At 49.9% G+C, this 27,458-nt stretch overlaps 2 protein-coding genes and 1 long non-coding RNA gene across 4 annotated transcripts in view; 2 read left to right on the top strand and 1 right to left on the bottom strand.

The window, feature by feature from the left end:
• Positions 1-27,458, bottom strand: part of BRCA1 (BRCA1 DNA repair associated) — a 553,713-nt gene that overhangs the window by 274,443 nt on the left and 251,812 nt on the right. For both annotated transcript variants that reach the window (XM_078645314.1, XM_078645315.1), the window contains exon 12: positions 6,905-7,079. In XM_078645314.1, the coding sequence (XP_078501440.1) occupies positions 6,905-7,079 (175 nt within the window). The remainder of the gene's footprint in view (positions 1-6,904; positions 7,080-27,458) is intronic.
• LOC144755918 (uncharacterized) overlaps positions 1-27,458 on the top strand; it is a 174,588-nt gene that overhangs the window by 123,083 nt on the left and 24,047 nt on the right. The gene's annotated exons all lie outside the window — the stretch shown is intronic.
• Positions 14,843-19,503, top strand: LOC144756520 (uncharacterized). The gene is made up of 2 exons (XM_078646314.1): positions 14,843-16,907; positions 19,472-19,503. The coding sequence occupies exons 1-2, from the start codon at positions 15,179-15,181 to the stop codon at positions 19,501-19,503; spliced, it is 1,761 nt and encodes a 586-aa protein (XP_078502440.1). The 5' UTR covers positions 14,843-15,178.

Here is a 27,458-nt window from a genome sequence, read left to right as displayed (position 1 = left end):
TGTCACTGTAAACAAGCATTTGCAATGCAATAGGTCTCGCATTAGGAAAGTTTGAGCTATTGGTATTGTAAATGACAAATATTTTATTTATGTGTTGGTTTTGAAAATAGTGAAATTAATAGCTTTGTCATTTACAATGCCAATAGTTATAACTTTTGAAAATGTGACACCTATAGCATTTGGAATGCAATATGTGTTGTATTTACGTGACTTAGATGTATTGATATTACAAATAACAATGGCTTTTAATTTTTTCAAATAATTAATACTTAAATAAAAGTGATTGTAATATATAATGGTAATTGCTTAAACTTTGGTAAATAACTTTTGTGAAGATTATGTTCAGTGTATTTTATTGTGACGAAAATCCAAGAACAGAAGTGAAATATTAACATCTTTTTGTGACATTTGTAATAAAGCTTGAAACATTGAGAGAACATATTTGAACCAGTTGTTGTTGAATGGTTGCACAGATTGATGCGGTGGTGGCGCTGAGTGATGCTGTGGCGTTCATTGATGCTGTGCGCTACATAGTGATGTTGTGGTGCCCCTGAGTGATGCTGTGGTGGTGCTGGGTGATGCTGTGGTGGTGCGATAGATAGATAGAGTGAGTGCGATAGATAGATAGAGTGAGTGCGATAGAGGGAGGGCGATAGATAGATAGAGGGAGGGCGATAGATAGATAGAGGGAGGGCGATAGATAGATAGAGGGAGGGCGACAGAGTGAGGGCGACAGAGTGAGGGCGACAGAGTGGCGAGGGAGATAGATAGATAGATAAAGTGAGGGCGATCGGTAGATAGATATAGTTATGGCGATAGATAGAGTGAGTACGATAGATAGAGTGAGTACGATAGAAAGACAGAGTGAGGGCGATAGATAGATAGTGAGGGAGTGTACTGCATTTGCCATTTTACACGTGCTAAATCACATGTTGGCCTTGATTCCATGCAATGCTCTGATCTTCCATTTTGTTGCATTGCACTTCCATTTTGTGCTGCCTTGACCTGGAGTTACATTTCAACAGTAACATAAACATGTTTTTCCCGTAAACCAGTGCAAGCAGGTGCGAGGCATCTCGTGAGGATGCCTCGTGAGGTTATGTTGTACCTTCAGAGTGTTTTCATGCATTCCATACTTATCTCTAGGACATAGAGAGGATGGCCGTGCAAGTCTCCAAGGCCGGAGAGTGGGAAAGGAATGTCTTTTGCCTCGGCACTGCCCAAAACAGAATCTGGCCAGGTCTGTCTGGGTGGGTCTGATGCAGAGATGAGGCCAGCACCTGCGAATAGATGGGCGAGAGCGCCTGCTAGAGGCTTCTCGAACATATTGATTTAAACTATAAAAAGCGGTGTCTCTGGGGTGGAGCTCAGGAACTCAGTCTTGGAGTGGACGCACTCGCAGGACAACTTTGGTGCCTGGAGAGATTACTTCCTGAGCCCCCGGTCTCTACAGGGTTCCCGACTTGGTGTTCAGTGCTTGGCCAGGGATGTTGGATTCTCCGGTGCGGACGCATCTGGTGAGGTGCTTTGTACATTAACTGTTTATATGCCTGTATTCACAGTTTCAAATGTATAGATCTATAGTGTGGTGTATTCATTGTTCATTGCCTTTCACTCGGTGCCTAAGAATTTATTAGTTTCAGTGACTTATTGCCCTTGCCTACAATATTAATAAAGCTCATTTTTACCTCCAGTGGAGTGTTGGAGTTTCTATGTAAGTAAGTGGTGTGCGTAAGTTCAGATTACGCAAGTGGGCAAAGCAATACAGGGAGATAGATAGAGTGAGGGCGATAGAGTGAGAGCTATAGATAGAGTGAGAGCGATAGATTGATAGAGTGAGCGCGATAGAGTGAGGGCGATAGACATATAGATAGAGTGAGGGTGCGGGGTGTGTGTGGGGTGGGGTGTGTGTGGGGTTGTGTGTGTGTGGGGTTGTGTGTGTGGGGTTGTGTGTGTGGGGTTGTGTGTGTGTGGGGTTGTGTGTGTGGGGTTGTGTGTGTGGGGTGGGGGTGTGTGTGGGGCTGTGGGGTGTGTGTGGTGTGTGTGGTGTGTGTGGTGGGTGTGTGTGTGTGGGGGGGGTGTGTGTGTGGGGGGGGGTGGGTGTGTGTGTGGGTGTGTGTGTGTGTGTGGGGGGGGTTGTGTGTGGGGGGTTGTGTGTGTGTGGGGGGTTGTGTGTGTGTGGGGGGTTGTGTGTGTGGGGGGGGGTTGTGTGTGGGGTTTGGTTGTGTGTGGGATTGTGTTTGGGGTTGGGACTAGCTGTGCCAGCCAGGGAACAAAACAGAGCCCGATGGAGCAACCATTTCGAGGCATTCTTTAAAAAACACTGCTGGTGAGTACCGATGAGACCCGGCCAGGTTAAAGCCCTGAGGATGCTGTGTAATATCTCTGCTTCCATTCAAAATAAAATGATGCATTTTCTTGCGTGTAATTTTCTGTTTTTTTCCACTTCTTCAGAATTCTCAAGTGTCCCAGTTCTATGCGTAACTCGCCCAGCTAAATTCGTTATCGTTGCATGCTGGGATTTGTAGTCGTAGTTAACCAGATGTCACATGTCCTAGATATCAAAGGAAATTCAAGAATGAATGAGGTACTCACTCATAAAACTGGAAAGCTCAAGAGCTCAACAAACTTCCTTAGTTTCAGTTGTTAAGGGAACTTCCGTCTGTCCGGAGCTTTTAAAAAAAAATAGACAAATAAGGAGACCGGGATTTGAGATGCACCAAAGATGTAGCAGCGGACCTTACAATGCCGCACCTAAAACCCAGTTCCAAAAGTCTCTTGTAATGTTTCTATGCAGCCACCCTCAACGTCAGCTGCTAATTGGCGTCGCTGTGTTATCCAGATCATAGGTACTTTATTAAGCTCATATGGGGGCGCACAGGAAAGAAGTCCAAAAACGAGCTGTCGGTTTTGAATGTATGAAAGTTTCTCTTTATTTGATATTATTCATTCTTTTTTTTTAAATGCAGTCGCAATGCAATTTGCAACAGAGTCAGCCAACGCGTTTCACTCCCTACCAAGGAGTTTCTTCAAGGCGAGTAGTGTTTAAACTAGTAGCGCATGCTCAGATCCTGGATGGCTATAAAAAGAGTTCCTTGCCTATTTGTTTAATTCCCTAATTGATTCGGTTGTGCTGTGTAAAGGTGCTAGGATTCCACCTTACAATTGTTCGTGACTCTCAACCGAATCTCACAGGATGAATAAAAGAATTCCCCTATTAGAGAAATGTCACGCTCCGATGTTTAAGATTCAGGTGAAGATCATATTCGTTTCTTCTTCCATGTATAGATAATGGTTCAAAGGTAGTGAACCCAACAGGAATTCCTATTCTGCATCAGTACCATCCACGCTGTTACTTTGATGCAGAATAGGAATTCCTGTTGGGTTCACTACCTTTGAACCATTATCTATACATGGAAGAAGAAACAAATATGATCTTCTTCACCTGAATCTTAAACATCGGAGCGTGACATTTCTCTAATAGGGGAATTCTTTTATTCATCTTGTGAGATTCGGTTGAGAGTCACGAACAATTGTAAGGTGGAATCCTAGCACCTTTGCACAGCACAACCGAATCAATTAGGGAATTAAACAAATAGGCAAGGAACTCTTTTTACAGCCATCCAGGATATGAGCATGCGCTACTAGTTTAAACACTACTCGCCCTGAAGAAACTCCTTGGTAGGGAGTGAAACGCGTTGGCTGACTCTGTTGCAAATTGCATTGTGACTGCTTTTTTAAAAAAAAAGAATGAATAATATCAAATAAAGAGAAACTTTCATACATTCAAAACCGACAGCTCGTTTTTGGACTTCTTTCCTGTGCGCCCCCATATGAGCTTAATAAAATAGGGAGACCGTAACTGTGCCACACGTGCCTGTCAGCTGACAGTAAGTCATATGACCTGTTCTCTGCTTTTCCTGTTCAGAGCAGACATGGCTTCTGAGGTGCTGCGTGTGATTTTGCTGTGTTCGCTGTGCCTAGGTGTGTTTGCCTTTAGGTATAAACAGCAGCTTGTTAGCATACCTTCCCACACGTCAGAGGAGCTATGGTTTGAGCAGAAACTTGATCATTTTGATGGAGCTGAAAGTAGAGTTTGGAAACAGGCAAGTAAACGCGTGTAAACATGGTATTTTTATTTCCTGAGCTGCTAAAAAGGAAATTGAACAAAATGAATTGAATTCTTCGAAATAAGTGTTTCCAAAGCGTAAACCTTACTGTTACGATGCGTACTGTACTGCTAATTGGAGGACGACTTAATTAAGTTCAGAGATGGGGCATACAGGAAGGAGACCGTTGCCTGAAAGAAACCCCAAATGAAATGTTTTTAAAACATTTTTTTAAACAATCTCCCGATAATGAAGAAATGTATTTTAAAATGGGTACCTCCTCTTCTGCACTTTAGAAATGCATTGCTCTGTTTATTGAAAATGATGAAAGGTGAAACGCTGACACAAATATAATTCAATAACCAAAATGTTCTCCGGTTGCTTGCCCGCTGTGTTTTGCATGAAACAGCTGGCCGTGTTATCTCCTTGCCTTTACCATGTGAGCATTTCAGTTCTTCTACAGAGATGTGAGGAAGTAACCAAAAGAATGACCAGGCCAGCCACAGCGCCGGAAGTGCATAAAAAAAAGTACGTTCATTGTGAAACTGAGCGGAATTGGAGTGGGCCAGAGGCGTTGCTACGAAAAATAAAATATGCTGCAGCTATTTTGTGTGATGTCCCTTTATGGCAGGGCACAAGTCCTTAATCGTGAAAAGCTCTCTCAAAGAACACAAGCTCTCGGCATTGCGTGGCTGGGGGGAGCGGATTCCTTGTGTTTAAGAGCTTGCAGGAGGAGCAGCTCCTTTAACAAGCTCTCTGCATTGCGTGGCGTGGGAGCATATCCGTTGAAGTCTGATGCCGAGGCTCACTGGTGTGCTATGTGCACGCGTCCGGCTCACATGCACTGTAGGCAATCCGCCTTTGGGAGCATTTTTGAAAGCCACACTAAATATCTCACCAACAAGCATTGCTAAATCAATGCCTTAGGCTCGACCTAAAAAGGCCTGACGTAACTGACTACTTGTGGGTCAGGATGGGATTCAGGAGGTCCTGGAGGTCTAAAAGGCATGGTGGCAGTTTTCTCTGTTATAATTTTCAATGCAGATTATTGGGTAACAATGCCTTCCATTCCCTTGCTTTTTCCTTTCAAATAAATGCTATGTATTACGCTTTAAAATTTCATTTCCTGTATTGCAAAAATATTGATTGGTTGTGGAGCATTTTGAATGAAAAACTCAATGCAATTTGGGCCTTTTTAGCCTCTTTTTCTATAGGCAGCATATATATATATATATTGGAATTGTTGTCACGCCTCGCTCTAGGCGTAGGAGGGAAGCACCACCCCAGGATTGCCAAAGGGGGTCACGGCGCACAATCCATGTTGTCGCTGTTTGTGGCAAGACTGATTTCGAGATGGGCAGAGAGAGGCACATCACAGCGCATACAGCGCTGAAGGACTATTCACTTACCTAGCCCAATTGGGCAGGAGGCAGCGGTGTGACACTACAAGTCCCAGCAGGCATTGGGGCAAGCAAGTAATGAGCTGATTGGAGCTTTGAAATAAAGTGTCAGCTGATATGCTAATTGTGGAGTGAGCCTATGATTAAGGGATTAACCGAAACGCGTCAGGCATAAACACTCAGAGGTTGGTGTGCTTCGGAAGCCAGAAAAAACATATACATATATATATATATATATATATATATATATATACATATATATATATATATATATATATATATACATATATATACATATATATACATATACATACACATACATATATATATATATATATATATATTTATATTTATATTTATATTTATTTAATACATGCTCCAGGGTCCCCGCGCATGGTTGGGACTATTCAGTGCTTATGACTTTGATGAGTATTCCCCTGGAAAAGAACATTATAGTTTATTAATCCAAACACCGGAGAAGATTTTGTATAGCCCACATCCTGAACATGTATTTCAAGGTCCTCTTATATGTCATCATGGAAAAAACGGAGAGAAAGTGAAATAAAACAATTGCAAAGGATCACACAATTTGGTTAACTGGGGAAGCCGGGATTGATCCAAGGTTTTTTGTTTTACATTCTGCTATTCAGCCAGTAGATGTACATGCTTTGTTTCCCATACACACTATATCACCCCCCCCCCCTCCCTCAAGCGAATGCCACCGTACTGGAATCAATGCAGTACTCTGTAAGACCACAGATCAAACTTTTTGTCCCCTAGGAAAATGTTAGCGAGTTGAGTTGACACAAACAATTCAAGGATTTCCTGATATTGACAGGAAGCCACACATTGTCAATCAAGTAAGCTTTAAAATTGTATTTAGCTACAGGACTGTAAGTGGGCCTGGTCCTGCCGGTGCTCAGCCCAGGCGGTTCTAAAAAGCAGGTGCTGAGACGGGTCCTCACGGGCTCTCCATTTTTGCTCTCACTCTCAGGCTTTTTTAACTCTGCAGCAGTACCACCCTTCCCGGTCTGTGATGTAACTTCAACAAGACTTGTTATAGTTGTTTCACAGTCTCATCATGTCAGAATTGAAGAATTTTCAATATTATATAAAAGAAAGTTGTTTATTATACTTATGCAACTAACAGCCATTGACAAAGCTACCAGTCCTGACTTGTAGTAGATGTAATGTTACTTGTTGTAATATATATCTAGATGCAATGACAGAAGCAGAAAAATACCAGTCGGGCCCGCACACTATGCTAAGCACAGATTTTTAGTAGACGTATTTTAAGCCACGCCCTTAATTACACCGTCCAGACCCCTTTGCGACACCCCCGGTGTTTCGTCCCACTTAAAGCCCTGGTTCCGGATGTTTTTGCCAGTCACGTACCTTTATCGGGGGACTCCGTTGTCTCTTTGGGCCAGCCTACTGCATTCTGCTGGGGTCGACCGCCCGGTGCTTTCTGCGGTTCCAAATTTTGCGTTTCGTTCTGCTCCAGCACAGCCTGAAGGGCAGCCATTTCTTTCTGAAGTTTTTCCAAATTATTCTGCATAGCTTCTCGCTGCTGTTATGGAAGAAATGTGGTACCATGTTCTCAATCATTCCCACTGCGTGAAGCACACACTGTCACAATTTGCAGGCGGCCCTCACACTTCCGGCAAGTGCCAACCACATTCGGTCAGGGAGGGGACTTGGGGAGTCATTATGCGGGCTGGAGGTCAAGCAGATGGTCCGCTCACAGCCCAAAACCGCAGGCCGCAGGGAGGAGCCTGGGGAAGCGTGGAGATAAGCGCGGGAAACCGGAGCAAAGAGATTGCAGAACTAGCACAGAGAAAGGAAGGAGAGATAAATGATAGAAACAACACAAGTACAAGGGTTTATAGGTTTAGCGAGAATAAAACAAGATAAAAGAAAGACTGACATGCAAAGTGTACTTATACGGCTGTAGCACAGGACTTCAACTTTATGGTTTCCTTCATTTTGAGTCCTCAGACCTTGGTCCTAGGACATCACTCCCCACACAGCTCAGCAGTTCTCTGTGCCGCCTCTGGTCCATCCAGCCCTCGCTGCAGGGTTCGAGCCACCTGTTCCCCTTTTCCACCGCAGGCCCCGCCCCAGTATTTTTCCTGATACTGTTCCTTCATTGTACTGCCTGCATTTTGTGCCTGATATTGTTCCCTTCATTTTACTGTTTTATCTTTTGCCTGACATCGTTATTGTGTCATTTTCTTCTGCTTCCCCCTCACTGTTGTTTCGTCCCCCCCCTCCGTTTTCCCTCCATTGCTCACCGCTATCCCCGGACCCCTCACCTTCTGCCTGAGGTTCTGTGATTTCGAATCAGACTCCATTTTGTTTGAGTTGTTTGCGACGCCATTTTTGTGTTGCCCTCACGTAGGCCGTGGAGGTAACCGAACAAACAAAGTTGCATGGGCCTCATTGTTCATGTATGCATTAACAGGCCCTTTTCTGACTTGTGAGTGAATTGCAAAGACGCTGACCCCGTCACCTGAAACTGACCCTTTCACGAAGCCAATTTCTCTGGCTGATCGTTGTTTGAGATTACCAATCAATGTTCAGGATATCGTTAACTTTTAGTTTCCTTGCACATATCTTATCCTAATCAGCATCTGAATTGTTTCTTTCCTTACGACTTTTCATTACATGGGTAGTGCTTTCAATTATGGGGTTGTCCGGCTTGTGGAAATTGAATTTGGGACAGTCCTAATAATTAACTTTTGGGTTGGGTTACTGTAAATTGGGTTTTTGTTAATGTGATACTCAGTTAGAAAATGTGTCCTATTGGTCAGAATTTTGCGCAGTGGGTGTACATTTATAATGAGAATATGGTGTATAAAAAGGGATGTCTTGCTCTATGAAAATTGAACAGTTTCTTGAGTTGTACACCGTGTTGTATTGCTGAGATTACTGTTACTAGCTGCAGCTAATAAATTTGATCTCTGACCTAGAAGTATTCCGTGTCTCTGTTTGCCAAGACAGGAGAACCCGACGACTTTGGGCGTGTCCCTGGCGCCACTGGGTTCTAAGAAAACCCGGTTCTTCATGCCCCGCTCCCGCCTCCCGGCTGTTCGTCCCTCCCACCTCCCCTTCTTAAGAAGGCCGCTGCCGGGAGCGCACGACAGTCCTCAGACCTTGGTCTTAGGACATCACTCCCCACACAGTTCAGCTGTGCTCTGTGCCGCCTCTAGTCCATCCAGCCCTCGCTGCAGAGTTCGAGCCACCTGTTCCCCTTTTCCACCGCAGGTCCCGCCCCGGTATTTTTACGGATACTGTTCCTTCATTGTACTGCCTGCATTTTGTGCCTGATATTGTTCCCTTCATTGTACTGTTTTATCTTTTGCCTGGCATCGTTATTGTTTCCTTTTCTTCTGTTTCCCCCTCGCTGTCGTTTCTCCCCCCCCTCTGTTTTCCCTCCATTGCTCACCGCTATCCCCAGACCTCTCCCCTTCTGCCCCGCTCCCACCTCCCAGATACTCGTCCCTCCCACCTCTCCTTATATGGAGGCTGCGCAGCGGACGCGCTCAGCGGGGGCGCCGCTGGCACAACTAAGGCAAGCCCATATGCGCCTGGAACGCGTCCAGCGCCAGAACCCCTGGCCCCTGCGAGCGCCACAACGCCAGTCTCCACTACGACTCCAGCACCCTCCGCGCCCTCAACGCCAGACGATCACCCACCTGCTGCCTGGCCGCCCCAAAGCGCACCCAATGACCCTTCTCCTGCAGAAACTGTAGCTTTACCAGCATCCGGTCTGCCAACCCACCTACCAAAGAACCCAACCACCTCTGATGCATCCTTCTCAACACCCGCTCCGCCCGCAAACACGCCGTTGAACTCTGGGACCTACTAGACACCAACACCCCAGACTTCGCCTCCCTGACGGAGACCTTGCTCAACCACTCCTCGGCACCCGACATTGCCATAGACATCCCAGAAGGCTACAAGATCACCCACAAGGACAGCACCAATGGAGTAGGAGGAGGAATTGCCATTGTCCACAAGAACACTCTCAAAATCTCGACAAACACCGATGACACCCTCAGAACTGTCGAACACCGTCACTTCCAGATCCACACTGACCCCAACAACAACCTCAGAGGAACCCTCGTCTACAGACCCCCCGGAACTCGACCACAGTTCAGCGACTCCATCGCCGACTTTATCAGCACACACGCCCTCGCCTCCACGGACTACATCCTCCTCGGGGACTTGAACTTTCACCTCAAGAACAACAACTTCAACTCTGCCACCCTGATCGACAACCTCGGACTTGTACAACTCGTCACAACACCCACCCACTCCGTCGGCCACACGCTTGACACCCATCTTCTCAGCAAGCTCCCACATCTTCTTCAACAACACCACCGAACTCCACTGGACCGACCACCGTTGCATCCACATCACCTTCGTAAACCCACCACACACCACTGCACCCAACAGATGCCTCGCCGCGGCTGGAGCAAAGTCACCGAAGACCAGCTAACCACCACCCTCGCCCTAAGCCCACCTGCAGACCCAACCGACACCGCAGCCCCCAACCTCAGACAGTGGATCAACGACTGCGCCAACACCCTTACCCCGCTCAAGAAACCCTCCAACAGCCACACCAGAAAAAAGGCGAGCTGGTTCTCCAAATACCTCCAAGTAAACCTGTCGAAAGCTAGAGAGGAAATGGATCTGTGAACGAGCACCGGAAAGCTACGCAGCCCACAAGAACGCCACCCGCAGACACCCCCACCTCATCAGATCCACCAAAAGGGCTCCTTCAAAGACCGCCCAGACAACAACGCACACAACAGCAAAGAGCTCTTCAACATCGTGAAGGAACTCTCCAACCCCAGCTCCAACACCAACGACATCCAACCTTCGCAAGACCTGTGCGACTCGCTGGCCACCTTCTTCCACCGCAAGATGACAGACATCCATGACAGCTTCAACACCGCATCCTCCCCGGCAACCACAGAGACCTCCACCCCCACAACCACCACACGCCTGATCTCCTGGACCAACATTAACGACGATGACCCCATCAAGATCATAAACTCCATCCACTCCGAATGCCCGTCAGACCGATGTTCACACCACATCTTCAACAAAGCCAGCACCACCATCGCACTCCATCCCCGGAAAGCCATCAACATATCCTTCGAAACAGCAACCTTCCCAGAGAGCTGGAAGCACGCCGAGATCAACGCCTTACACAAGAAACCCAAGGCGGACCCTAAGGACCTCATGGAACTTCCGACCCATCTCCCTGCTCCTGTTCCCGGCGAAGGTCATTGAGAAGGCCATCAACAAACAACTGACCAGATTCCTCTGGGAGAACAGCATCCTGGACCCGTCCCGGTTCCGCAGCAACCACAGCACCGAAACTGCCCTCAACGCCGCCACAGACATCAGGACCCTGCTAGACAACGGAGAAACCGTGGCCCTCATCCTCCTGGACCGGTCAGCTGCCTTTGACACGGTCTGCCACCGCACACTACGAACTCGCCTCCACGACGCCGGGATCCAAGAGAAGACCCTGGACTGGACCACCTCCTTCCTCTCCGGCAGAACACAGAGCTTCCGCCTTCAACTATTCCGCTCCGAAGCCACAGAGATCATCTGCGGCATACCCCAACGACATCCAACCTTCGCAAGACCTGTGCGACTCGCTGGCCACCTTCCACCGCAAGATCACAGACATCCACGACAGCTTCAACACCGCGTCCTCCCCGGCAACCACAGAGACCTCCACCCCCACAACCACCACACGCCTGATCTCCTGGACCAACATTAACGACGATGACCCCATCAAGATCATAAACTCCATCCACTCCGAATGCCCGTCAGACCGATGTTCACACCACATCTTCAACAAAGCCAGCACCACCATCGCACTCCATCCCCGGAAAGCCATCAACATATCCTTCGAAACAGCAACCTTCCCAGAGAGCTGGAAGCACGCCGAGATCAACGCCTTACACAAGAAACCCAAGGCGGACCCTAAGGACCTCATGGAACTTCCGACCCATCTCCCTGCTCCTGTTCCCGGCGAAGGTCATTGAGAAGGCCATCAACAAACAACTGACCAGATTCCTCTGGGAGAACAGCATCCTGGACCCGTCCCAGTTCCGCAGCAACCACAGCACCGAAACTGCCCTCAACGCCGCCACAGACATCAGGACCCTGCTAGACAACGGAGAAACCGTGGCCCTCATCCTCCTGGACCGGTCAGCTGCCTTTGACACGGTCTGCCACCGCACACTACGAACTCGCCTCCACGACGCCGGGATCCAAGAGAAGACCCTGGACTGGACCACCTCCTTCCTCTCCGGCAGAACACAGAGCTTCCGCCTTCAACTATTCCGCTCCGAAGCCACAGAGATCATCTGCGGCATACCCCAGGGCTCATCCCTCAGCCCAACGCTGTTCAACATCTACATGGCACCGCTCGCCCACGTCGCACGACCTCAACATCATCTCCTAAGTCGATGACACCCAGCTGATCCTCTCCTTCACCAAAGACCCCCACACCACCAAAACCAACCTCCACGAGGGAATGAAGGCCGTCGCCGACTGGATGAGAAACAGCTGACTGAAGCTGAACTCGGACAAGACGGAGGTCCTCATCCTCGGATCCACCCCCTCGGCCTGGGAAACTCCTGGTGGCCAACCGCACTAGGAACAGCTCCAACGCCCACAGACCACGCACGCAACGTAGAGGTCATCCTCGACTCCACCCTCTCCATGACGAAGCAGGTCAACGCCGTCTCTTCCTGCTGCTTCAACACCCACTGCATGCTCCGCAGGATCTACAAATGGATCCCCACTGAAACAAGGAGGACGGTCACCCAGGCCCTCGTCAGCAGCAGACTGTACTACAGAAACGCCCTCTATGCAGGAGCCTCGGCCAAACTCCTGAAACTGCTCCAACGCATCCAGAATGCCTCCGCACGCCTGATGCTCGACATCCCTCGCCGCAACCACATCACACCCCACCTGAGAAACCTGCACTGGCTCCCCGTCAACAAGAGGATAACCTCAAGCTCCTCACCCACGCACACAAAGCAGTCCACAACACCGGACCAGCGTACCTCAACAACCGACTCAGCTTCTAAACCCCCACCTGCCAGCTCCAGGCCGCCGACCACGCCCTCGCCACTGTCCCCCGCATCCGAAGAGTGACTGCCGGCGGCAGATCATTCTCTCACCTCGCCGCCAACACCCTCCCCATCCGCCTACGGCAGACCCAAGACCTACTGACCTTCAGAAAACTCCTCAAGACCTGGCTCTTCGAACAGTAGCAGCATTCCCCCTCCCCTTAGCGCCTTGAGACCCTCATGGGTGAGTAGTGTGCTTTACAAATGCTTGATTGATCGATTGTGGGCACATGTTACACACGAGGTAGTCGGCAACGCTAGAGTCACTGGTTACGTGTAATCCGACTGCACTACGATTGTCAGCACCTTGAGGCCACTATTGGTCGGAAAGCTGTGATATAGTAAACAACTGACCCATATAGTTTTCCGTGTGAGCACTCAAATGGGTTAGCCCAGGAAAGTCAGAGTAATGGCAACCACCCCTGCCCCCCCAAAACATATTTCGCGGTCATATGTAACTGAAGCATAGAACGCATATGGCCAGTCTGTAGGGTGAACAGATAATAAAAACGCAAAACTGAGACATTCCCAAATTACATAATATGCCTACTATTTTGCATAAACTGAGGGGAACAGAACGACTTTATTGACAGCCATCACCAACATAATAAGCACAGAGGCACTAATGGGAACTAAATTAGATCTGGGATTTTTTTAAACACTTTTCTATATGTAAATTACGTAAAATTCCCCAAAAATTAAGGAAAGTGCCAATCTGGCATTTTGCACTTATTTGGTGCAAATGCGACATTGATTCCATTTTGGACATAATTTTTTCCTTTTTAGGACTAAATGAGTTAAGTCAAATCTGCAAATATTTTTGTTATCAGATTGTTCTTGTGCTCCTCATTACGCGACTTGGTGTAATCTCTGGCATTCTGCATAAAAAGCATAGCGCAAGAAGCCGGAAATTACGCCAGTGTAATTGACATTTTTGCCGGACCTAAACGAAATGCATCATGTACACACACTGTATTAATTGCATCATTTTCTGCTAAGAGCTGGTGAAATTCATGAAAACTTCTCTCCATTCACTCGACCCTCTCTGAAAACTGTGAGATGCTAAGTTTACTGAAATGTAGCTTGTCCGACCCGGCAAATCAGCGACGACTACAGGGTCTCCCTACCTGTTTTTGTTACCGTAACTTCAACAGAAATCACTAGCGACTTTGCTCTACAGAAAGCTGTTTAAGACACTCTGCCTACAAAGGGCAAAGGCCCAATGCAAACACTGCCCAACCGATCACATTCACAGCGCATAACCAAAGCACTCCAATCTATATAAACTCCTGTGACGCGAACCACCCTATTTACAAGCGAAATCTGTATTACGTTTACTATGCTCTTTAACCAGGAGCCCTGGCATTCAATTAACAGAACCACATATTGCCCTAACAGTGGGTAAAATTCATGTTCCACACCACGATACTTATCTATCGCGAGAGCTTTCAGCGCAGACGAGTGAGCGCGCGTCAAAGAATCAAATGTATTTTAAGTGCTGACCTTAATGAAATATTTGCTTACTTTATCAACTAAGGCGCTACCGCCCCCATGTGGCCATTATAGCTTATTGTATAGAAAAGTAAAATGTATTGTGAGGGATGAATACCAATTGAACGTATACTAAACAACCACAAATACATATAGGAAGAGTTTTTAACCATGGACGATTAACAAAAAATTAGGGGTTGAGGCGGTCTCCAGTTGAAGATCTTTTGACTATGCCCAGGCGACATTTATAGTACGCCAGCGTAATAGCACATCATTTAGATAATTTCGTATTACACTTGTTCCATGAAGTTGCCAAAATTAGGCCACTCACATAATTACCTGCATTCAAAGGAAAACAATTTGCACCGGCACACAGGAATAACCCAGATTTTATGTCAAGAACGGAGGCTCCTATTATGCCTTCTTTTCTTGCTTTATTTTAAATAGCAGCAAGATAAGCAAAGAACTACAAATACCCAGAAGGCCCAGCAGAAAACTACTGGCCAATGGGGATAGAATAAACAAACAATGGTCCAATCACAACCAGGATAGTATATATGGCCATCCCTGACCACACGAAGTCCTCTTTTCTTGCTGCTACGCAGAAAGATAAGTCGCATTTTCTTTTCCTCTTTCATATTTTACTGTTTAGTGCGCGTTTATTGCATTGCTGTGTTTTATTTATGCTCCGTTTGCTGCCAAAGTTACTGTTGTGCTTTACGAGCGTTCGCGCTCCTTTTGCTGGTCGGTCTTTGTTCCGAGTTGCTTCTGCCCCGTTTTCGGACCCCCCCCCCTCGCGTGTGTCAGCGTTTGGTTTCTCCCGCTGCGCACGCTTCCCGCCTTACCGGCTGTTCCCTCACAGTGCTCCGTGGCTCCCTGCTGCTCGTGTGTCTACCGCTGCTTGCACAACGCGGTGTCCGCCCCCAGGGGAGTGTCTCCCTGCCATTCCGGCCCGTTTCCGCCCCCTTTCCTTCCTCTCTGCATTAACCCTTTCCCTTCCGTTTTTGCTGCAATGGAAAATACAAGCTCTCCAGAGCTGGATAATGAGGAAAGCGAGGCTTTCAAGTCAGACCTCAGTCACTTCATTAATAATTCAGTGGAGACTGCTGTCGAGGCTTCTATGACTCGTGTGTCCAGACACATGGAAAATTCCCTTTTAAGCCTCATGACCAAAGCTTTGGCCCATTCTGCGGGGGATAGCAGAAAGCGTAAACTGGTTCCTTCCACTTCTCTGCCTAAAAAAGTGTCACTGTTGGGTCGCGAGGCCTCCTCGCATTTGGTTGAGGACGTGGTTCCTCCCAGGCCTCCTAGCAAGGAGGGGTTAAAGGTTGCTACGTCTAAGAGTAAAACTAAGACAAAAAATGTGGAGGTTCCTAAGAAGCTGGTCATTGATACAATTCCTGACACGGATGATGATGATGATGATATGGGTGACACAGATGATTCGACTGGTTTACTTCACTTGCTTGATTCTCCTTCCCCCAAGAAAGCGAGATTGGATGCTTTTGCGTCTGAACCTGTTTTGGATTCGGAGGGCCAGCCTATGTTTGACCCCTCTTCTATCAGACATCCCAATTCTACTGAGTGGTTCCCCACTCCTCATGTGGGTGAATACATCTCCTCCAAGCTCCGTCTGCCTTTGGACAAGTCTGTTCGTGCTAAGCTCAAGTCTGAGTGTCCAAAACCTTCCCTTCCTTGTCATGTCACCGTTACCCCTTCAATTGATCAGCCCCTTCTTACTTTCTTCTCGAAGTTTGGCAAGGATCCCCGCAGGGGTGTGGATAAGGCCTGGTCCACTTGCCAGGACAAGCTTTTGGATGTTGTGGGCCCTTTGGCCCGGGTTTTGGATATGGCGGAGACGGCCCGCTTGGAAGGTTCGGACCTTGATCCGGAAGAAATCTCTTTGTGGCTTCAACACTCCTTTTGCCTGTTAGGTAATGCCAATGCAGCGATCACTCATGAGCGCCGTAAAGGACTGTTGATCAAATTGGATCCGAAGTTGGCCAACCTAGCTACCCAGGATCCGGGTGTCAAGGCTGACGGCCTTTTGTTTGGCGATTCCCTTGTCAAGGATCTCAGCCGTTACGTGTCCACATTTGCTTCTTTAGACAAAGCGCAATTTTCTATCAAAAAAGTGTTTGCCCCTCGGGTTTTTGGCAGGGCCGGCAGAGGCAGGAACCGCTCTTCCGGCCGCGGTTACCCGAACCAAGGTTCCAGAGGCGCAGCCAACTCCGGCTATCAAGAATTCAAGCCACAGTTCTACCCCCAAAGAGGTCGTGGCTTCAGGGGTCGAGGACAAAAAGGTTTCCGCGCCCACAACAACAACGTCAACAACCAAGGTGAGCCCTCCCCCTCCTATCGGAGGACGTCTTGCTCTTTTTCTTCACAGGTGGCGCGCGCTCACGGCGGATCCCTGGGTCCTCAATTCCGTTCAAGGCTATCTCATCGAGTTTTACGCTCAGCCTTTCCAGTCTATTTTTCCTCCTCCGTTGGTTTTTTCCGCAGACGTAGCTCTGCTAGTCTCACAGGAGATCCGAAGTCTTCTTCACAAACAAGCCATTCTTGTCGCTCCCTTCGATCCCTCAGGTTTTCTAAGCTCCCTCTTTTTGGTTCGAAAAAAGAACAAAAAATTTCGTCCAGTCATCAATCTCAAGTGGTTCAACCAGTTCGTGGTTTATCGCCACTTCAAGATGGAGACCATTCTCCATCTCAGGGATACGTTACGCCAATCCGATTGGATGGTCAGACTCGATCTACAGGACGCATATCTTTCAATTCCTATACACGAGGCCCACACCAAATTTCTACAATTTCAGTGGTCCGGTGTCACTTACCGATTTTGTTCTCTTCCTTTCGGACTTTCTTCCGCTCCTTGGTGCTTCACCAAAGTGATGAAGCCAGTGGTGTCCCATCTGCGCTCCCTCGGTATTCGTCTCATCATTTATCTAGACGATATCTTGATCATGCACTCGGACATGCAGACTCTTCTTTCTCACCTCGAGATTGCTCAGTCTCTCCTTCTGGATCTGGGTTTCCTCATCAATTCCGAGAAATCTATGTTAGTCCCTTCCCAGAGTGTGGAATTTCTAGGCTTCCGAGTGGACTCTTCCACAGCATCTCTTTATCTCCCGAAATCCAAAGTTTCAGCCATTCGGTCAGAATTATGTCAAATTCTTCGCCTTTCCGAGGTGTCTCTTCGTTCGCTTGCAAGGGTCGTAGGCCTTCTGTCAGCCTCCATTCAAGCGATCTTTCCAGGACCTCTGCACTATCGAGCTCTGCAGCGCTTGAAGATTCGTCATCTGCGCCAAGGCTTGGCGTACTCGGATCTTGTCCAGCTGGACCAAGAATCTCGTCTCGAGTTACAATGGTGGATAGACCATTTAGATGCGTGGAACGGGAGAACGATTTTTGCAACGGCCCCCGATCTTGTATTAGAATCAGATGCCAGCCTGTCGGGTTGGGGCGCCCGATGTGGTTCAATCTCGACTGGAGGTACATGGTCTCCAGAGGAGTCGTCATTGCACATAAACTGTTTAGAGATGCTGGCAGGCTCCTTTGCAATCCGCAGTCTGGCAAAAAACAAAGCAAGTTGTTCCATCCTCCTTCGGATGGACAATGTTTCTGCGGTTCGCTACATAAACCATCTAGGTGGCACAAAGTCAAAACCGCTGGCGGAACTTGCAAAGAGCCTTTGGCACTTCTGTCTTCAACACAAGCTATCTCTCCGAGCGGAATATCTCCCGGGCAGTCTCAACGCCATCGCAGATTGGCACTCTCGATACCTTCGAGATTCAAGCGATTGGAAGCTGCTTCCCTCCGTCTTTCTTTCTCTCTCCCAGAAATGGGGTCCCTTTTCTATCGATCTCTTCGCTTCCCGGCTCAATTCCCAACTTCCCGCTTTCTTCAGCTGGAGACCGGACCCTCTTGCTCTCGCGACAGATGCATTCCTGCAGGATTGGTCTCTGACTCTCAATTATGCGTTTCCTCCGTTCATAATGATCAACAGGGTTCTGGCCCAGGTTCGTCGTCAGTCGACATCCTTGGTTCTCCTGGCTCCTTTCTGGCAAGCCCAAATCTGGTTCCCCTCTCTCTTGGAGCTCGCGGTGGACTTTCCGGTGCTGCTTCCCTTCAGCGAAGATCTCCTGCTAGATCCTCAGGGACTTCCACACGCCTTGATTCTGGACAGATCTCTAGTTCTGTCCGCTTGGAGGATCTCCGGTCTTCCGCGCCTGACGTCTTCATTTCACAGGAGGCTTCAATCTTTATCAGCAGAGCTTGGGCCCCTGGCACCTCCAGAGCCTACAAGTCCGCTTGGTCTTTATGGGCAAGCTGGTGTATGGAACGGTCTGTCGATCCCTTTTCAGCTCCTTTAAGCCTCGTGGTTAATTTTTTGGCTTCCGAAGCTAGTGCGGGTAAGTCCTATCGCACGGTTAATCTGTACAGATCTGCTATCTCTTTGAATCATTGTCCTATTGACAATAAACCTGTGGGTTCCCACCCTTTGGTGTGTCGCCTGCTTCGTGGAGTTCGATTTTCAAAACCTCCGTTGGCTAAGTATTCCTTTTTGTGGGATGTTAATTTGGTGTTCAAATTGTTTATTTCATGGCCTGCAAATGATGCTCTTTCTCTCAAAATGTTGTCAGCCAAACTTACCATGTTGTTATGTTTAATTTCAATCAAACGTGTCTCTGATGTCAGAGCTTTGGATTTGTCTTCCAGACAGTTTTCACCTTCTGGTGTTTTGTTTCAGGTTCACAGGCGTACCAAAACCAATATACAATCTGTGTTTTATCCTTATTTTCCTTCACAGCCCCAACTTTGTGTTGGACAATGTTTAAAGAGTTATGAACAAAAAACTGCTGGTCTCAGGTCTTCCTCTCATTCGCAATTGCTCATTTCTTTTCGCAAACCCCATCTCCCTGTGTCCTCTGCCACTTTAGCCCGTTGGGTGAGGTGGATCATGTCCCTTGCGGGCATTGATGTTACTGCTTTTGGTGCACACTCGGCCAGGGGTGCCATGGCCTCTAAAGCCTTTTGGGCAGGCTCTCGTTTGGAGGATATCCTGAAATCAGCAGATTGGTCTAATGATGCTATTTTCAAAACGTTTTATTGTAAACCTGTTGTTTCTGCTTCTTCTGTTGTTGTTGATATGCTTTGAACAAGCATAATAGGAGCCTCCGTTCTTGACATAAAATGTAGATTTTCCTAGTATTTATGACGGAAAGTCTTAATTTTATTAAAGACACGGAGGCGAGTATTATCCCACCTCTATTCTACTAATTTTGTCTGTTTTTCCCACCCTTAGGAACTCCGGCTTTACCACCGACCTCCAACTGAACCTGCATCTGCTCCAGTGGATGTTCTTTCTTCATCGGGGACTCTCCTCCAGCGTTTTCCTGCAGTCCTGGGTTTCCTACAGGATATTTTGGCTTGGATTATGACTGTGTGCATTTTAGTTTCTATTTTTCCATTGTTTATGCATTCTCTTTGACTTCTCGCACAAGAAAAGAGGACTTCGTGTGGTCAGGGATGGCCATATATACTATCCTGGTTGTGATTGGACCATTGTTTGTTTATTCTATCCCCATTGGCCAGTAGTTTTCTGCTGGGCCTTCTGGGTATTTGTAGTTCTTTGCTTATCTTGCTGCTATTTAAAATAAAGCAAGAAAAGAAGGCATAATACTCGCCTCCGTGTCTTTAATAAAATTAAGACTTTCCGTCATAAATACTAGGAAAATCTACATTAGCAGCCCTTGTACTTTTTGCGTTTTTTAATGAAAGGAGTCCTTCACACTAAAGATATATCGCCACTTCTGCATTTCATGCAATTATGCAAACTACACACATTTTGCATACACCTACCTTTGACCAACTATACTCCGAATACAAATCTGGACGCTGAGTAAAAGCAGAAAGTAAACTCGAGTGGCAGACTGACATTAATTAGGGGAGAGGCTGTAGCTTTGCGGCTAGAGCAGTCGACCTCGGACCTGGGGGACCGGGCTCGAGTCTCGGCAACGACGCTCAACATCCTGTGATTCTAGGCAAATCACTTAATCTCCCCGTGCCCAGAAAAATAAAATTAATGTGTACATCTGTAACGAAACTGATACCCAACGTCTCGGGTCTAGTTCGCGCTACCTAAAACTCAACAAAAAAAGTAACACAATATGGCTGGTTTAAGGCAGGCACCGTGCTTTTCCAGGGCCACCCGGAAAAACTATGGCACACGGTGTGGCGGGAGATAGACAGCCCAGGGTCTTCCGCCCACACTACTGAGCCGAGTGAGTGCGTTTCTTCATTGTCCTGACCTTGGGCTAGGCCGCACCCGGGGGTCCCCCATCACGCTGCCAATGTCGTTTGCCACCCAACTGTTGAGCCACGTGCCAGGGCTGAGCCCTGCCTTACCGCGCTGCTGGCCCTGCGGACGCCTACATTGGCGGTCACAAGCCCCACCAGCGCACCTAGGTACCATGCTGGAGCCGCCCTATTGCATCCAGATCGGTACCATGCTGGAGCCGCCCTATTGCATCCAGATCGCCGGCCGCTGGCTCGGAGCCCCAGCCACTTCGCCAGCCCCACCCACAACGTGCACCTGACAGGCAGCGCTGGCTGAGAGCGGCGTCCCAGAGGCCATTTGAAAGGCCCACTCTCAGCACCCCCCCTAGCGCACCTGCTCTGGCCCAGCACGACCTCCGTGCTACGCCCCCACCGCCTCAGTCAGCCTGCCTCCACTGTGGTGGAGAGCTGCTGCGGGCCCGTGCCTTACGCCGGCACCGTGCTCTGCCCCGCGAGGCCTGCCACGCGTCCGGACTCGGAACCTGGGGACTGATTGGAGGCGAGGCACTTGAGAGCTACAGGAAACGTACACCAGGCATAATAGAATTAAGTGGAAGCGAATAGGAGCACAAGGGGCCGGGGCACGTGATTACATGGTAGTCCTCAGCATAGACACTGCATATGATCAGCCAGCCAAAGGAAAAGACAACACGTGTTGCTTGAATGTAGTCAGACAGTGCACATCGGGCGTGGCACACAGCACGTCACACCAAGGAGTGGATTCAGGCACAGTCATCACTCCAGGCTTCCAACACCAACCATGACAGATGGCGCACAAGGGCACAGGTCCCGTCACAAACCCGGCACCTTCATGGTCCACCTGCTCCCCACCGACAGTGACACGGAATGACCGGTTACTCACCGGTAATATTCATTACTCCGAGTCGTAGCCCTCCCCGTCCCAGTCCTTACCCATGAGCATAGCTCCTCCCACCAGAAACTCCCAAGCAACTAAAACCCATCCCATCCCTCCAGGCCACACCCACACCCTAAGGCATATAATCATGTGACCCGCCCATCCACATCCTGTACCACCAAGCACAAGAAGCCGAACAGGGAGGGAGGGATGGGAACCAGGACTGGGACGGGGAGGGCTACGACTCGGAGTAATGAATATTACCGGTGAGTAACCGGTCATTACCTCCTCGTCAGCCCTCCCCGTCCCAGTCCTTACCCATGAGCAGATACCAAAGCAAGAATCGGCTTCACACAGTAGCAAAACAGACTCAAGCCTCACAGGCAGGAAGGCACACAACCCGCGCAGAACGCAACCCAGCGTCCCCAAACCCAGGAGACACAGTCCCACACATCAACCAACGACTAGAGGACATAAAAGCTCGAGGAGAACACCCAGCAGCATACACGCAGAACACAGCCAGGGAGGCCCCCCGGAAGCAAGCACAAGAAGCAGCCACCCCCGAGGCTAGGTACCTCGAACCGACCCAGGCGCCAACACACCACAAGCCCAACAGCAGGCCGCACAGCCAACACAGCCACCGACGGAGAGCAGCCACAACAGGCCCCAAAACAGGACCAGCCAGCCCAAAGGCAACAAAAAGGGAAAACCACCCCATAAAAAAGACACCGCAGGAAGGAGGAACACCTCCAGAGCCCGCACAACCGTCAAACAGAGTAGCTGCACCGAAACCCCAGAAAGAGGAACAGGACAGAAAACAGGCAGAACCAGAAACCCCAACAAGGAGCAAAGGAACAAAAGAACGGCGCCAGGAGGAACCATCCAAAACCACCCGGACACCAAGGGGCGCATCGGCCCAATGCCCGAACCCTGAAAGGCCAACACATCCGCCCACAGAGCACGCAGGGAGGACACAGGCCGACCCAGTCGAAGCCAACCGCCCAGAAACCCAAGACCCGCACCGGAATCCAATGCAGACACACCCCGTGCCGGACAGTAATCCAGGAAGGAAAACCCCACGACCGGCCCAGGACAGGAGAGGCGAAGGGCTTCCGAATTGAGGAAAGGCACACAGCAGGCCCCCGTCCAACGAAGGACAGGGCAACCACCCCCCAGACAGTGCCGGGCCAAACCAGAGAACAACCTCAACCCAAGGCGATCCTCGGAGAAGCAAAACAGGACCAACAACGGAACCCCGAACCAGGTCAGCAAGAGGCCCAACACGGACAGGGAGGGAGACACCCCACTCAGGCGAGTCGCCACAAGAACAAAACCCCCGGCAGACAAAGCCCAAAGGGAACTACAAAAAGTACCACCAGGGGACACAAACACAGCATTGGCAGTATTCGAACCCAGGCCTCCGAGGGCGGGCACCACAATAAGGTACAAGAAACACCCACCAGCCAAAGCCCCATGGCACCACCACCCAGTCCGACCAGACCGATAGGAACCTCAAGAGGAGCCAAGGCAGAAAGAGGCCAGGCCAACCGAACCGACCACAGGAGACAAAGAAAGCAGAAGAAGGACCCAAACTCACACCAGTGCGAGCCTGCGCCACCAGAGGCACAAGACAAACCATCGAGCCAAAGCTCTCCGGTCAAAACGAAAGCACCACAAGAACCAAAACCACCAAGGGACACCACGAAAGCAGAGGCTGGATATGAACCCAACGCCAGTGTGAGCCCGCGGCAGCAGAGGCACAAGACATACCATAGAGAAACAGGTCCAAGAACAATCAACGCCCAACAAGCCCAAGACAGGCACAGAGGCAACCGCTCACGGGACATAAAAGGGCAGCCACGCAAGAGGAGCGAACCACCAGCCAACAGGACCACCCGCGGCCAAAGGCCACACCCCCCGGAAACAACAGCAGACAGCCCAAAGAAGCCGGAACCCAAAGCCCCAGAGCAAGACACACCTGGGGGGAACAAGCGCCAACGGGCCCAAGGAACAAACCCCACAGCAGGAGACAACAGCCGCGGAACATGGAGCCACCGGGGAGAAGCGGAAGACTGAGCCCCCAACAACCACCGCAGTCCTCGCAACAGAGCCAGCCCGCAGGGCACCGGCAGGAAGACCCTACCAACCGAGGCGCCGAAATCACCCAACGAACAGGAGCACCTGAGCGGCGCAAAGAATGGAAGACCCCAAGACCAGAATCCACCCAAACCGACTCAGGAGCCAGCAAACACCCAGTGAAAGGGCCGGAGCCGGAAGGAAAGAAGAGGAAGAATCAACCAACCGTCCAAGGATGGGAACACCCGGAACCCCAGAGCAGGCCAAACAGAGTAGCTCAACAAAACCACCCAGGGAGCCAAAGGTCAGCAAACACCAGGAGGCGCAGACCATCCAAAAGGCAGCCCCAAAAAGCGGAAATGAACAACACCCCCACAGAACGTAGGAACCACCACGAAGCCGCGTGAACTGACATATGAAAGCAGGCGTCCCAAAGAACCAGAGAATCCAGGAAAAACCCCACCAACAGGAAGGGAAGAAACAACCGAAGAGACACCATCATGAAGAAATGAAGAGGGTACCACACAGGCCCAACAGAAACGAAGCCCCGAAAACCGAGAAAGAAAGCCCGACACATCGCCAAAGAACCCGGAACAGGGGCAGCGCAGAACCCATCCAGTAGCCCAGCCCAACAAGGAGGGACCAGAAGAAGAGGAAGCACTCAGAAAACCCCGGGACATGTGGAAGGAAGGGACCCACCGGCCGCGCACCACACCACAAAAGGGTCGGGCAATCAAAGTTAACGAAAGGCAGACCAAAAGCCCGCACACAACCCGTAAACTACCCACACCGAGTAATCGGACTGGAGCCAACAAGAACGACTGCAGCCGCCAAACCGAACAAGGGCACCAACGGAACCCCAAACTGGACAGAGCCCCTGAAGGAAAGCCCTATCACAGCAGCCCCACAATCAGCACCGCCTCCCCAGGCCAGAAGCACAATAGCCATCAAACAGCCATAGAGGACCAAGCCGCTGCCGTACCAAGGGAACCGAAGGACAAATCCGTCAGGAAACGCAACAGCAGTCCCAACATGGAAAAAGAATCAGAGGGAACTTAGCCCACAGCACCCGGTAGTCCAAGGTGGCCTCCCAACCAGGCACCAACCAGGCCCGACCATGCCCAACTCCCGAGAGCAGACCGGAGCAGGCGAAACCAGGGAGGCAAGGCCGTAGGCCACAGAGAAACCTCGACAGCCACACAGAAGCAACCGAACCCAAAAGCAGGGGCAAGGCACAGACAGAACAGTAGGACCAGAGGCAGAAAAAGATGGATCCAAGGCCTCGCAACAAGCAGGACCACAGAATAAGAAGGAACGGCACCCACAAATACCAACAGGCACCGAGAAGGCACACCAGCCAGCAGGGATCGACCATCACCACAGCCAGGACACCACAGCGAACCACTGTAAAGGACACCCCACCGCCAGAGCCAGGGGAAAAACAAGTGTGACAACATCCTGCCACCCCCCATCAAGCACACCGCTCACAGAGTACAGAAAGACGGAGGCCTACAAGCCCCAACAACAGGAAAAAGGGGAAAAAGTCTACAGACTTCCCACCTCCCAAGGGCCAAGGGTACCCCAAACCGTCCCAAACACGTAGCAGAACACCGTGAAGCCTGCCCACAGGACTCACCCGAAACCACGTCCGGAGCCACGACAGCAAAGCATCCAGCACATGACAACAGTGAAGGAGCAGCGGAAGACCCAGCGACCACCACCCCCCCAGTTACAGCGTAGCCCAAACCACACATCTCCAGTAGGGGAACAGAACAGAGAAAGTAGAGCCCAGACCAAGCAATGCAAGATCCACAAGGGCCAATCAGGGAAAGCCACACCCCAACAGGACAGCAGGCCAGCCCAAACAAGACAAAGAGGGAGTCCCGGACCCCCCCAAACACCATGGTCCCACTAAAACAGGGACTCAACGTACATGAAACAACAGGTATCCAAGGGGAACAAAACACAGCCGCCAAGCAGACCGCCACACACCTACCTGAAAGGAGGACAGACGTGCAGAGAAGCCAGCCATGCACAACACACCCCCCCCCTCCCACCCCGGGCGAACCCGCTAGGGCAGGGAAACAACCTGGAAGAGGGGAGGCCCCAGCAGGAAGACAAGTCGTGCCCCCACCACGGGTCCCTGTCAGAAACAGAAGCAATGCCCACAAAAGGGGCAGAGACCGACCCACGGCAGGAGAAAGAGGCCAGGGGAGAAACCAAGGACCTACAGCACACAGAGTCCCAACCCCCCAAGGAACCGGCCCCAGGCATGCGTATTGTAAAGATAATAAAGCACATGTTCTCCGGTAAGGGCAGGCTCAAACACCCAACACGCTCCACAGTACATAGAGGATCATGTCACTACGATAAACAGATGTAGCCGAGGCACAGCCCAACACAATCAGAACACCAGGGCACCCCCAGATCCAAACAGACACGGGAACATCGGAAAACGTAACGGCGCGCTTTTTACGAGCACCAGTAGCATCACAGAAGGACACAGGATTACGTTCTGTAGGCGGGGGAGGAAATGCGAAACGCTCCGAACCACACGAGGTTGAAGCAACGCCAACACCCCAAACCGGGCAACCAAGTCCAAAGCCGGAAGCAGTGCATGGGACACCACATCCCAGCCCCCGAAATCCCGGACAAACCAATGGCAGCAAACAGTGGGAAACACGGGCCCGTTACGAGCACCCAGCCACCAAACACACCACCAAGGAGGAGCCAAACCGCCACGCCACAGGCGAGCAGAGAGGCCAGCCGCGCCCAACACACCCCCCCTCCCTCCCCGGGAGAACCCGCTAGGGCAGGGAACATACCCGGAAGAGGGGAGGCCGCAGCAGGGAGACACCACCCCACACCAGGCAGTCAAGGCCCCCCAACCCCACGGTCCCGCTAAAGCAGGGACTCGAAAGTACATGGAAAGAAAACAAGTACATTAGGGGAACAAACGGCCGCCCAGCAGGCCGTTTCACACTCACCCGAAAGGAGGCACCATCGGTCCAGTACCTCCCCACAACGAAGTTGCCAGGAAATGAATTCCGCAGAAAAAACAAACAGGATGTGGATGGGCGGGTCACATGATTATATGCCTTAGGGTGTGGGTGTGGCCTGGAGGGATGGGATGGGTTTTAGTTGCTTGGGAGTTTCTGGTGGGAGGAGCTATGCTCATGGGTAAGGACTGGGACGGGGAGGGCTGACGAGGAGGTAATGCATGCCAGTTATGGCTTACAGAGCCAACGTGATGGCCCCACAAGGACACTCATCAAAACACTCACCTCCACAACACTCTTTAGGTGGGGGTACTCCAACTATTCAGTAACCTCACCGACCCAGAGACTGCCTCCCTGCCTCCACTTGTTGGAAAATGCCAGTTGGAAGGCTGGAGAACTACTTTATCGCCACCCACGAAACAGACGAAGCCGTCAAACACTACCTTCTACTACACTATGCAGGTGACATTTACAAACTGTTGGAACCCTTTCCTAACACTGGGCAATGACAGACTACGGTGCTGGGGCGAGAGCGCTCAACGCACACTTCCATCTTCAATTGCATCGCGATTTCGAGTGATTCAACCTCTGCCCAGTGCAACAGCATGAAGGCGAATCAATAGACACGTTTTAAGCGTGGCTACGTGAACTAGCAAGATCGACCACCGTCCCAGCTTTTTAAAATATAGGCCCTACTAACGTTATTATTACTACTACTGTAGCTCTCCCGCTACCTCCCAGCAACTTTCATGTGTGCATTCCAGCTTAGTAAATTAGCAAGCTTCTGCTTGGTTTAATTAATATACATAAGAAAACTGAAATTATACAACACTAATAATATTAGTGGCTCTCAATGAGTTTCATTGAACATAAGTAGCTCTCAGTACAGAAAAGGTTGGAGACCCCTGTTCTAAAGCCAGCTACTACAACTCCAAACTTCCTAAAAATGTAAGACTTCAATTTTGAACAGCTCTGTTGACTATGCACATGGATCTGAAATGCACTCTCCTGCCGCAGCTAGA

The sequence above is a fragment of the Lissotriton helveticus genome, chromosome 5_1 (assembly GCF_964261635.1).
Source record: "Lissotriton helveticus chromosome 5_1, aLisHel1.1, whole genome shotgun sequence".
Classification (NCBI taxonomy): domain Eukaryota; kingdom Metazoa; phylum Chordata; class Amphibia; order Caudata; family Salamandridae; genus Lissotriton; species Lissotriton helveticus.
Note: the sequence above shows the minus strand (reverse complement) of the source record. Positions and strands in the feature narration are given on the sequence as shown.

Excerpts from the sequence above, each read along its gene's own strand:
- LOC144756520 (XM_078646314.1), top strand. The coding sequence starts at position 15,179 with ATGGAAAATACAAGCTCTCCAGAGCTGGATAATGAGGAAAGCGAGGCT. Across the intron at positions 16,908-19,471 it reads TACGCCAATCCGATTGGATG|GAACTCCGGCTTTACCACCG; the intron begins GTCAGACTCGAT and ends TCCCACCCTTAG.